We start from the raw sequence: 13,808 nt of genomic DNA on the forward strand, positions 1-13,808 counted from the left end.
ACAAAGTAAAACATATATTAATTCAAACATACCTTCGTTTCGGTTACTTTGGTACCCCGTTCCCCTTTCTGCCAATCCCAGATCGAGATGTTATGATCAGATGTCTCATCGATCGCACATAAATAATTTCCGCCATCTGCCTTTGAGAACGAGAGGCAACAAATGGAACCATCGAATCCTCCGTTACCAATCACACAAAGTGTGGTTAAACTAACTGAATTCCATATCTTTATATGAGGCTGAAATTAATGCACAATTAGGAAAATTATTTTGTTTTAAATATTATATATTCACAATATACATTCGGTGTACAAAGTATTCGTACACTCTTTAAAAACAAATAACTTTTTTAAAATTGGACCAAACGGCTTAAATTTTTTGGAGGCGTTAGAAGGATTAATTTACTAAGTAAATAATAAATAAATAATTTCTTTCAAAAATTGCTATTGGTTGTAATTGCGAAGAAAAAAGTAGAGAAAATTTAAAAGGTCCCTTTTGTAGATCTAAGTAAGTTACATACATGCACAAAGTTTCATTGAAATCGGTTGACGCTTAAAAAACTACAGGAATTGTAACATGTAAAAATCTTTGAATTTAGCATTTAAATTGTAGTTTTTTACAATGTTTGCTAATATTCGATAAAACTTTGTGCATGTACATAACTTACGTAGATCTACAAAAGGTATCTTTTAAATTTTTATTACAGACAGATAAAAAACTCAAAAATCGTGACCTCTACTTTTTTCTCCGCAATTACGACTAACAGCAATTTAAAAAAAAAATTATTTATGCATTCCCTAGTAACGTAATTCTTCTGGCATCTCCAAAAAATTCAAGCAGTTTGGTCCAATTTTAAAAAAGTTATTTGTTTTTAAAAAGTGTGCGAATCCTTTGTACACCGACTCTATGTATTTACAGAAAGCATGCCGAAGATTAAATACTATTTTTTATTTTATGGGATCATATGTAAAATACCCATGGAGTTACCGACAGAGTTATCCGATGTTCTTCAAATTTTTCTTTCAACATAGTCAAATACAGTCCCGTTTAAATACTTTTGAATACATACAAGGCAACAATTTTAAAGACATTATACAAATTTTTCATTAATGCAGTCTTTTTAGCGCCCGGACAGTTTGCATTATGAATTGTTTTTCTTCTTCAGTTCGTGGTAGTACATCATTAAACTCTTGCATAAGTTTGACTCCTCGTTCTGCAGAATCATTAACTACAGCTAAATTATGAATTCTATTTAAGCCAACGTTATAACTGGGATCACTTTGACATTGTGAAGATTCCCTACTTATAAAATCTTCGAAAATTGCAAATCTTTTAAAAAAATTTAAAGTTTATAATATTTACTAATCTTTTTACATCATTATCATCAACGATGTCAAAAGCTGTAAGCATTTGTTTTTTATATGATGTGGAATATTGTGATGAAAAAAGGCGAGTGCTACAGCCTCGGGTGTTGGATACTACGAATCATTACAAAACTTCTGTAGCACTATGCGATTTACGTGGTCATTGATGGTACGTATAGATCTTTTAAAAATTCGTGATCATATCTTGACGCTTCTGCAGCAATTGGAGCATGGATCCATGCTTTTAAATACAATTTACTGACAAAACTACAAATCTGATGTATTCAATTTTCTTTATCCTTTAATCATGTAAATTGATCTCCAAATAAGAATATTTTTAAAGTGTTACGTACGGAGATTTTACCTACGAGACTCTCTTACTCCCTTCTTCAAACCACAAATTCGTGTAAGAGCTCTGGCTCATATGCCCGAATAAACAACTCTTCCCTTATGGGAAAGTGTAGGCATCTGGGAAAATTCGAAGGAATGTCTTCCAGACTTTCCCATATCCCTACTGCCATTTCTAACCGAAATTCGACTATATAAAGGGTCCAAGCTTGCCCATAAGCGGGTTTGTTCGAAACTGAAAACGGAGCGCCCCACATCGTGAGATAGGGTTCATAGTCCCCTTCAATCAATTCTAAACCGGTACAGACCGTTATAGTCAAGGCAAGTTAGCTAAGACAACCTCCGCACTTCTCAATGCGTCAAAACCAAGCTCTTAGGAACATTAGTATTTGCGAGAATACATTACACTACAAAACTGTAGATACCTATTGCTTTTTATAAAGAATATATTGTATTATTATTAGATATATGAGAGTCTTCAAACTCATATGCACATACTTTTAAACTACAGTAACTAGTATTCTTCCCACTACGATATACCTTTGCCGCACGAGGTGTATCTTTAAACGTTAGTATCTTTCGTTAGTATCGTCAGTATCTTTAAACGTTACGAGAGCCGATTTCCGAATACCTTCCTCTTACCCATCCTGTGACACCCGGTGTTGAAACAGGCATCGGCTAGTGTCAAAACGTGCCATTGAGTCCCACGTCTACGTGCAACAGCATGTCTAATATCCCTAGCGGGAAATCGGCGAGTCTAGCAGTCTCGGTTGTATAAGCGTATAAGCAACACCGTGTACTATAGTAGTATGTAAAAGTGAGGTTAAGCGTTCGCGAACACGTGTCCAATATACAGTGTATTCATTTGAAAACTTTCCAGCCGAATATCTCGAAAAATATTAAAGATATTAAAAAAGTGTAAAACACGTGTCCAAAAATTTCGAGGGGGAAAGAGGGGGGCAATATCAGTTTTTTATTTGGGTGGCGTTTTCAAGGTAATTTGAAGGTCAACTTTGTTTTTTCAAAAGGAAACCTATATTTTTTATTATGGGATCTTATTGTACGTAAAAAGACCAGCAATTTTCGTAGGATACTTTTTTTATCGGCGCACTAGTTTCGGAGATATTTAAAGAGAAGTAGAGCGAGGCATATTATTGTGTAAAATTCTTTGACGCAAATCGTTGATGTTTTCCAGTTGTACTAGCACGTACCGTTTGAAAACAAAATTGTCCTCTATTGATCTCTTGTTTATATTGTCTGTCTTTCAATATAAGATTGTACTGTTTAGTAAAGTGTGAATCATCGTAATAACAGATACTATATCATAGTACAATTAACCTTTTCGTTACGGCAGTTCGCGCCACCGAAGAACCACCACTGAACGCAACACCGCGCCAAAAAGTGTGCACATAGTCGGCACTCGTATACACAGGTCTCTGCATGGAGGCCGACTATAATCGGCGCTCGTATACACAGGTCGTTATGCGGATGCCGACTATAGTCGGCGCTCGTATACACAGGTCTCCGCGTGGATGCCGACTATAGTCGGCGCTCGTAACGAAAGAGCTCGATGAGTGTGCTCGTCATTTAATGAGAGATATCCTGATACACATGTTTACCATATGTACGTGTTACAATCAGTTGCAAAGTTTAAGGAAACAGGATCGGTGACAAATTTAAAAAGAAACTAGCCAAAATTCATAAAAAAAAGGTGATCAAATCGAAATTATAGGACAGTCTACTGTGAATCCTACTAGTTCAATTCGACAAGTTTCAATGGTAACTGGTGTATCAGTGGGATCTGTACGCAAATTACCTAAACATAAGAAGTTCCATCCTTATTAAATGCAATTGCATCAAAAGTTATTGGAAGATGACTTTGATAGGCGGATTGAGTTTTTTGGGAAATTAACAAATATGATTAACGTTACTCCTAATCTAATTAAAAACATTTGTTTTAGTGACGAATGCACTTTTTTCTTAAACGATGCTGTAAACCGTCATAACTGTCGTTATTGGAATAACAAAAATCCATATCTTATTAGAGAATGTAATACTCAATGGCGTGATTACTCATAATGGCCTCATTACGGGTCCTCTATTTTTCCAAGAGAATTTGAATGGCAATCTGTATTTAAATTTACTGGACGACATCATTGATCCACTTATAACAGAAAGTCTTGAAAACCAAACAGAGAGAAAACGGCAATCTTTTTGTTAAATAAAGAACTTTTGTACTTCCAACAGGATGGTGCTCTCCTGTTGTTTATAAAACGCAACCAGAAAGCGTCAACGATTTGCGTCGAAGAATTGTACAGGAATGTAGAGCTATTCTAACAGATACCTTCAAAAATGTTCGTTCAGAATTTGAGAATCGTCTGTATTAGTGTTTAGAAAACAACGGAGAACATTTTGAAAATTAGTTATAAAGAAATAAGAGTTTATAGTTATAAAGAAATTACAAACTTTCTCGCAGTATAAGTATGACTCGCTCTACTTCTCTTTAAATATCTTCGAAACTAGTGCACAGAAAAAAAGTATCTTACGAAAATTGCTGATCTTTTTATGTACAATAAGATCCCATAATAAAAAATATAGGTTTCCATTTGAAAAAACAAAGTTGACCTTCAAATTACCTTGAAAACGCCACCCAAATAAAAACTGATGCTGCCCCCCTCTTTCCCTCTCGAAATCCTTGGACACGTATTTTACACATTTTTTATGTCTTTCATACTTTTCGAGATATTCGGCTGGAAAGTTTTCAAATGCACACCCTGTATATATTAAAGATATCTTTATGATTAGTGTTTCACAATATATCTACCCATAAATATCTAACAGCTAGTTCACGACCTTCCTGTCTGGTGGCGACCCGGTGATGAAACAGGCATCGGCTAGTCCACGACAACCTATCCTGCGTAAGCGAACAAACCTCGGCCCACGCATAAACTGCCTAGCCCTCGACTCGTAACAAAAGAATATATAGCCTTCGCCATTCATCGAGCATGATGAAATGGTCCTGGTTCTCGATAAGAAAACTGTGGAACGGCTCCATTAAAAAAAATGATTACTAGTTCAAGAAACTCTCGATAGTCTTCGCGTGGTTGATACACTTCCAAATTGTACGACGCAAACTGTGTTATTTTGGGTGCGTTGTTGAGTGACCTTTAACTACTTCATTTTCAGCTTTTAATTTAAAATTAAATTTATTTATTTGAGATCCGAAACCTTGAAACCGCTTAATCCACAAACCCACAAGGCTTTTTGCGATTGTTTCGGAAACCAAGGCCGAGCGACGGGTACATGTATAAGGAAAAGTTGTTCATAATGATATGCTTAACAACATATGTGAAGGTGGAGGTCACTAGAATTGCGTCCGCTAAACGTAATATTTACCAAAAATGTATAGCATTCGTTTAAAAAACATTGAAGGAGACGACAATTTCTTGAAGTCTACTGTAAATATAAAAAATTGTTATTAACTATTGTGTTGATCATGCCAGACAGTGCAACTTTTTGTTCTGCAATTTTTCTTTCTACATATTTTCGATTTTCGAGAAAAAAACTGGACGACAATAACACTAAGATCCGGTATAGTTGGTATAGTTATTATAGACGTGTACATTGTGACGTGGCAGAATTGCCGACGTCTCCCCGAACAGAAGAAGAAGATAACAGAAGATCGGGGCGCCCTCTGGCAGTACCGATGCAAGGGAATAGTTGCGAGTGCTCTCCCTGAAACGTACGATATAGAGTGAGCGCTGATATAAGTGTTTGAGCGTCGCACTACTTTTTGGGCGGGATGCGAATTTGCAAGACCAGTTGAGACCATTTACAAGATCGAAAACCTCGAGTGGAGGTGCATTGCCGGCTGACCCGGCCAGGCCCGCATTGAGACAGCGCGGGAATGACCGAGCCCCGGTTCTGCAACCTGGAGGCGCCGACGAGGGAAGTCGGACAAGAGGAGGACAACTGCTCAGCCCCGTCGTCGCTTCGCCCGGTGAGAATGCAGAGTCCGACGCCGGAGCGGCTCGAAGTCGTCTCGACCAAGACGACCAGGAAGAATTTCGAATTCGCCGGCGGCCATGGGCTCCGTCGCGTAGGGTCCGGCCCTTACGGCGGTAGGGTAGAGCATAGCTAATGGGGGACTAGATGAGGAAATTGGGGGACGCCTCGCTTCCGTGTTCCCAAGCCACCGCGAAATACGTAACTGTTGCGTTGGCCGTAGTTGGGAACATTTTTTTAGATTACGATTGGTTGGAATGATAAAAAAATGAAAAATTGTGATTTTTCAACTTTTTCATCTGAGCCTATAACGATAATTTAAAAAATGCGTTTTGTAGATTTCTATAACATATGCATTTTGAAAATTTCATAAAAATCGTTCAATGTTGCAATGAGCTACAAACGTTTCAAGATGATCACATAAGGGCGATATTCCCTGGCAAGGTTGAAAATCTGCGACTTTAACCCTTGAACTCGCATCTTGAAATGTTTGTAGCTCATTGCAACGTTGACCGATTTCGATGACATTTTCAGTATACATGTAAGTTACCGAAATCAACAAAACGCATTTTTTTAAATTATCGTTATAGGCTACGATAAAAAAGTTGAAAAATCATAATTTTTTCATATCTTTATCATTCCAACCAATTGCAATCTAAAAAGATGTTTGTTTAGTCATTCTGTAGCAAACTAGTTGGTCTAACATCTAGAAAAGATTCAAGTCATTTGGACCAATTTTAAAAAAGTTATTCCACTTGAAAAGGTGTTAACATACTTTCCGCCGCTAGTGTACCATCAATTTTATGCGGCACTTGTTTAATAGATTTCCATCAATCTGACAATATAGCATCACCTGCGAAAGTCATGATTAGTGGTGTGCGAGAACCCAAAATATCAGGAACCCGATGGCTGGGGCGAGTCGGGAAGAGGTTAGGTCGGGTCGGGTTGGGTCGGGTTCCCGAAAATTTCGAGATTCCCGAAAGTATCGAGTTTCCCGAAAATTTCGATTTCCCTTTAGAGAATCCCGATTATTTCGAGAATCCCGATAAATACGAGAATCCCGACTTTTTCGGGAATCCCAATACTTTCGAGAATTTCGAAATTTTCGAGTACCCATCCCGAACCCGAAAAAATTTCGAATTCCCGACTCGACCCGATATTTCGGGTTCTCGCACACCCCCAGTCGTGATAAATTATTTGGTTGTACAGTAAGACCCCGCTCAACGCGAGGGATACGTTCCAATAAGTTCCAGCGCTAAACGAAACAGCGTTAAACGAGGTCATCTTAACACGTAAATTTTGTTGTTTTATTTTGTAATATTTATTGTTAAATAGTTTTTTATTACATCAATTATAGACTTATTTATTGCTAATATCCATTTTTATTCATAAAACATTCATGAAAATCAAAAAAGTTTTAGTAAAGATGTCATGTTTGTGACGAGGAAGGTTCTTCCTCATTTGATATTTTTTGTTTTTTTTTTGTGACGAAGTCATCTAAAGTCGTTTGTCTTTTCCTGTTTCGTTTAGCAAGCAGTCAGCTTCATTTACACACATATACGACAAGTACCAATACCGTGTCCGATTTCGGGGAATCCAAATACTACCGCGTAATACTGAAACAGCTGGTCAATGCATATCTCACCGGCCGGCCGACCGGCCGTTTTTTCCCCGTTTATAAGAATTTTGGGGTCCGGGACAGCCATTAGAGAGGGTTCGAGAGGCTCGGAACAAAGGCGCAGGGGTTCGCTGCCCAATGCTAGAGCCGGCCGACTAGAATATTCTCGACGAGAATGTTCGCAGGCTAGTCGGCCGGCTCGTGGCGTGGCAGTACGAAGACAGAATGAACATGCTGTATTTATTTAAAAAGCTATCAACCAGAACTTTTCTGAGTTCCTGGTGGTAATAGATCTTGTTAAGGAATTTAAACGTTATAAGAAACAAAATAACAATTTATTACTACGCTAACGAAAAAGAAAGAATATCATCTGACAATCTGTGCGGTGAAACAATTCATCATTATTTATTTCAAAAGCTGTTAACTAGAACATTTCAGAGTCCCTCGTGGTAATAGATGGGAAATACCTTGTTCAGGAATTTAAACGTTATAACAAACAAAATAACAATTTATTACTATGCTAACAAACGTATTCCCACCTCAGGCGCGCCTGTAGGCCCAACTAGACCCAACTACGCAAACATAGTAATGATTTCGTCGGACGGTGATCATAAGGTAATTAAAAAACACGTCGCAGAAACTAATGTTTACGCTCGCCTCATCTGACTTTGCTCGTCATAAAATTGAGGGACTACAAATGTGACATTTCTAATGGTTCACATACATGCAAGGATACATGGTGTGCCTCATTACCGCCAAGTGGGAAATTCTAGTTATGTCTCCTGCGGCGAACTTCTGTCACGAAGAAACCTCGGAATTGTCCTTCGCGTGGGGGTAAAAAGCGCGATCCGAAATATTATTTTCGGGTAAGAGACGAGGGTCGCTGTGGGGACAGGTACAACCTGGCCTTGAAATAATTTTAATTTCGCCATTTTGGAAGTGTCACCGTTTTTTAATTACTCGGGTGTAGCATTTTTATATTCGTCGACGAGGTCGGGGTCTACAAATTACTTTACAGTAAAGAGATGTTGTCCGACTGTGCCGACTTCCAGCTCAATAGTAATAATCTGTCATAAACCGCTCCATACAGAGCAGCGCCGGGGGACGGTACCTATACAAACCGAGGCTATCGTAGGTATGCCTATCCCCATCTCTGCCGCGGCTGTTGGCCCAATTTTTGAGGCCGAAGGCCGTCACGCTACACAGTATGTGTGACCGCTGTAGCCAATATTTCGAATTCTGCCTCTTCCACTCTGAACCAATCGGCCGCGCATTCGTATCTAGATACGTCACCGCAGTCCTGCCGGGGAATCTTTTTCTAAGCTTCGCATCAATACAATGTCACCACTTCGAACCCATACGAAATGGCGTCTTGTCACCCCCTACAATCGTGTAGTAGTGGGCGGTAACAGTTTATTATCTTAGCCCACTCCTATAACCCACAGCTTACATCCAGTATCATGGAGTTAATCACACGGGAATTTCTTAGTACAAATAGTATCTATTGAGTCATTGGGAAACAAGAATGCACAGGTTACCTGAAAGATGGCAACAAGTCCTTACAAATAATGGAAATTATATCATTGAATAATATTAAACACGTATTTTTATAAATTGATTCAAATGTTTTCTTTAAAATACGGCAGAACTTTCCCTCCAATCTAATATATTTTTATAACAGTTTCAAGTACCCAATATTTGAAATTTTTGATGCTCCGCGAATTAAAAAACGGAATTTCAAACAGGAAGAATCGTAGAATACGACCATATTTTAAAAAATTTTTTTACACTTTATAACCGGTGGGAGAATTTCCAGAACAAAGATGTTTCTAATATATTTTCATTAAGAAATATCTCGAGATCTAATAATTTTTTTCCATGGTACCCTAATAATTTTTTACGTAGAATGAAAGGAAGAATCGATCTGTGCAAAAAAAATATGCATTTCTATTTAAAGAAATGATGCAATTGTTAATTGCACATGAACTGCTGCATCTAAAAAAATTTAAAGGCCTACAGATGTAGTGCTCTTCGAAACATTTATCTTTCTCCTTTATCATTTTTTCGTAAATGCAATAATAACGGAGTTATGACTTGAAACAATTGCGCGGACCACCCTGTATAAGGATGTGCGGTGCTGTTTCACTAACAAGGAGAGGCCACGTCCTTCGGGTCACCGATTCGGTTGAAACTTTGCACACTTATAGATCTCGTTCTCCTCTTTACGAATATATACCATTATAGGGGCAGATACCCAATACTTTTCGAGATATTGATGATTGAAGTTTCATTATTCCCCATGTAATGCCGTATTTTTTCTAGCCTACAACAAGAGTCGATGTGGCGCAACGGTAGCGTGCCATGTTTTCAGCCGGACGACCAGGGTTCAAATCCTGCCGACTAACGCATTTTTGTTTAAATTTCATTACGTTTTATCATTGCATATTTATATTATTAATTTCAAACGATTAAATTTCACGCATAAAATTGCATTTTGAATTGTCAACGCGCTCTCGAAAGGCCATCTGGAAAGGGTCGAGAGGCCAGAGAAGAAATTTGGTTCCAAAGTCTGACACGGTTGCCGCTAGTAAACGCTAGGACCAAAACCAGGGTTGTAATTTTGAGCCGGCCGGCCGGGCCGGTGAGATATGCATTGACCTTTAAAGGTCGCCCCAAACAAGACGGGCAAGATGCCGAAGTTGTTTGGGCGGCCAGATTCAAGAACACGGGCTAGAAATTTGCCGGTCGGGAATTGGTCTTCGTGCTCGAAATCTTTCCGGCGTCGCCCCGACGTCGTTGGGGCCATAACTTTGAACGTGCAGATGGCCTTTCGAGAGCACGTTGACACGTTCCCTGCTGTGCATGGCACAAAAAAAATGTTTTTAGGGGCTCCACAGATCCTTAGGTAAACTATCGGTATCTCTCCTCTACAACATCATGGGGATAGGAATCGTCCCTGTCGCTTGGTGAAACAGCATCACACATCCTTATGTTATACGTAAATTACACATTTTTTTTTAAGGAAATATCCAAATTAGGAAGGGGATCATTCCATGTGAATTCAATCTTTTTTTGGGACCATGTTTCGAATTTGGATGAAACTGAAAGATTGAGCCATCATTTTGTAATCTTCGAAATTGTTTAAAGGATACGGCCCATCAAAGTTTGCTATTTGGGATGAGTTTTACGAAAACTGCCTACACAACACATTTTATACCACAGTTATTATTAAAGATAAAAAACATTTTCTTTTTTTAATCACCATCGCAAAAGACTGTTCTTTTTAAATAATTTATCATTTTATATTCGAATGTGATTGCTTAATGCAAAAATATTACTAATATCTTTGTTTTGCAAATTTTACCATCGGTTGAAGTGTTAAAAAATTTGAAAAAATATGGCCACATTTTACGATTCTTCCTGTTTGAAATTCCGTTTTTTTCCGAACTATTTATTGTTTTGTGTCCATTAAGTTGCTGGATATTCTTTAGACATTTTGAAGTGAGCGTCGACAGCGTCGGTCCTACAATAAAAATTTTCACGTAGTGAAAAGAAGAGCACGGGGAAGGTCATTTACATATTTTACCTAAACTGTTGTTAGGGTGTTGTACATTCCGAGTGTACAGTAAAGGTTAATGCCATCCATAGTACAAAGGACATTGGTTTTTCCAAGCCTGCCGGTGAATAGCGGTCGATCAGTCGGTGCACTTGCAATTAGCTACCTGAATCGCCGAACGCCGCGTCCTTCGCCGGTCTTACCTGGACGCAATTTTTTAATTATAGCCTTGCAAAATTGTTTATGCATAGAAATTATTATTATATGATTATTAATAACAATTTCCATCCTCATATACATACGCATTTAGTATCATACGCATTCTATGCAAAAGGAATGTATTTCATATCGTGATATACACGAATATTGAATTTTTCCAGTAAATTCTGCACCGTGACTGCGTCCGTTTCTAACGCTGCTCAATCATGTCTGTGGGTTGCCCGTGGGCAACACGCTCCAGCATAGGCATCTCGGGGGTGTAGAGGGGAGTAAACAGTTCTACGGTTTTCGGCACTTGGCCTTTGTTGCGAGGACCGTCGAGCGCCTCTCAAGTGGCCTGTCAGTACGCTCGGTCCTTATGGACAGCGACTTCGGCCGTTCGAACAACTTCGGCATCTTGCCCGTCTTGTTTGGGGCGACCTTAAGGGGGCCGGCAGGCATTTGGCCTTGACTGTCACGCTATGTTACGCTGTGCCTTTATCCTAGACATTTTACGTCTTAAATAAGGAAGTAATCAATTAAAAATGTATACCACCGTGTTTGTACATGTCTTTGCTACGTCTGTATAGAGCCTTTTTTTCGATACGAACACTAAATCTCTCGAAATTGAGAGAATCTCTCAGCGGCAGCCATCTTGTGGCATCATACTTGCTTCAGAATTCGAATTTTCTGCCGAATATTACAAATTACTCCACGATGAGGTAGAAATTCGCAATTTGGTCCCTATACAGACGTAGATTGGACTTTTGGGAAACACAATTGACCACTTCTAAACTGCTCATTGCAATATTGAAGCGGCAGTTTGTCTAGATTTGAACCCTTGCAAGTTCATATACGTATATTGCAGAGAGATTCTCTAAATTTCGAGAGATTTAGTGTTCGTATCGAAAAAAAGGCTCTGGACAGACGTAGCAAAGACATGTACAAACACGGTGGTATACATTTTTAATTGATTACTTCCTTATTTAAGACGTAAAATGTCTAGGATAAAGGCACAGCGTAACATAGCGTGACAGTCAAGGCCAAATGCCTGCCGGCCCCCTTAAGCGGAGCAGCGTTAAGCGAGGTCTTACTGTACTTCGTATAAAAGCGAAATGAACTCGGGCATCGGTAGCTCCATAAGAATTTGCATATGGTTTTATGTAAATATGTGTATCGTTTCTAATTGTTCACTCATCACTAAATGTTGACAACCTTAGTTCTAAAATTAGTTATTTAAAGAACAAATGATTTTATATTAAATCATACTTCGTGTATAACACCGATCTTCTTTAAATACACTGTTCTTTAAAAATTTTGAGCATATTACAACTTTAAAAGCAATGCGATTATATGTAAATCGATATTATCTTTTACAATATTATAAGCATAAAAAATATTTACATCACAAATGCATGGTAGAAAAAACAAATATTTTGATTCGAACAATATTTTCCGTTACTGATTTAACTCTTTGACTACTGTGGGCGCCTATAGGCGCTCAGAAATTTTGCGTTTGTGATACTGAGAGCGCCTATAGGCGCTCGACGTAGTTTGGCTTTCTGACACGGAGGGCGCTTATAGGCGCCGCGAAAATTATATCGGTATTTATTCCGATAAGTCATCTAAGTTAACGCTAATTTCTCTGGTACACATTACCAGTGTAAGAAATGTGACGTAGGACTATGTATTCATCCGTGTTTCGAATCATATCATACATTATTAGATTATTAGATATTTTGTTATTTTTTATTTAGATACTTATTATTAGATAGTTATACTAATTCGGTTTAGAAAAATAAATAATATTTTTTTAACATACTGAAGTTCAGTTTCATCCCTACCCAAAAGTTCGCCGTTCTCGGCGCACATCGTAACTTAATTACTGCCGTATGGTACGATCGGTGCATGTCTAACGATAAACTTCGCCGTACCCAGTGGACGTCGCGAGTGAATTCGTACCGTACCGTACGGCCGGTGCGTGCCAAAGTCTGCCGTAGCCAAAGGGTTAAAAGATACGATTATCAAAATTTTCCTTGTTCTGCATTTTTTAAATTGTACTATATATTTATTGTTGAACTATTTGTCACTGTATTTGAATACAAATTCAATTCAAAGAGCTACCTGAGCAAAGTTTGTTCCACTTACTGTGTAAATGTGATACGTGCAATGTTTTGAAAACACTAAATAACAAACGCAATGAATAATTATTATAGTATGATAAGTAACAAAAAATTTCAAAAACATGTATCCCCCTACTATGGTTTGTTGGAAAAATATTTGGATTTGAACGCCAATGCGAACGTAACTCTCGCTTCTGTAACGCTCTCGACAGATGTCGTTTCGCAGGTTGACTTGGTCGTTATACGTATAGCGTATAGAGTACTGGTTGATCAGCGTCACCACGCTCTTCTAAAATAAATCTTTTAAATAATTAATCATTTTTTAAAGAAATAATGCGCAATGGCTAAAACCTTCTAAAATAAAAACAGCTTTCTTCCACGTTTTTCCCGCGAAAAACTAATGCAAAATTGAAGTTTATACATTTTATGTATTCTGTATACATACAGAATCACTGTTAAACATTTATCAATTCACAAAAACAATTACACAGCAAAGTCGACATAATCTGTGAAAATATCGTACGCGTTAAGGCCGATTTAAGGTCGATCTACACTATACAGCACAGACCGACACGTACTTACCGTCAACGGAACGA

At 38.2% G+C, this 13,808-nt stretch overlaps 1 protein-coding gene across 12 annotated transcripts in view; it reads right to left on the bottom strand.

The window, feature by feature from the left end:
• The window catches only part of LOC143364149 (echinoderm microtubule-associated protein-like 2), a 497,449-nt gene that overhangs the window by 224,888 nt on the left and 258,753 nt on the right, over positions 1–13,808 (bottom strand). For all 12 annotated transcript variants that reach the window (XM_076804737.1, XM_076804768.1, XM_076804680.1 and 9 more), the window contains one exon: positions 33–239. In XM_076804737.1, the coding sequence (XP_076660852.1) occupies positions 33–239 (207 nt within the window). The remainder of the gene's footprint in view (positions 1–32; positions 240–13,808) is intronic.

The sequence above is a fragment of the Halictus rubicundus genome, chromosome 1, assembly GCF_050948215.1.
Source record: "Halictus rubicundus isolate RS-2024b chromosome 1, iyHalRubi1_principal, whole genome shotgun sequence".
In the NCBI taxonomy this organism is placed as follows: Eukaryota; Metazoa; Arthropoda; class Insecta; order Hymenoptera; family Halictidae; genus Halictus; species Halictus rubicundus.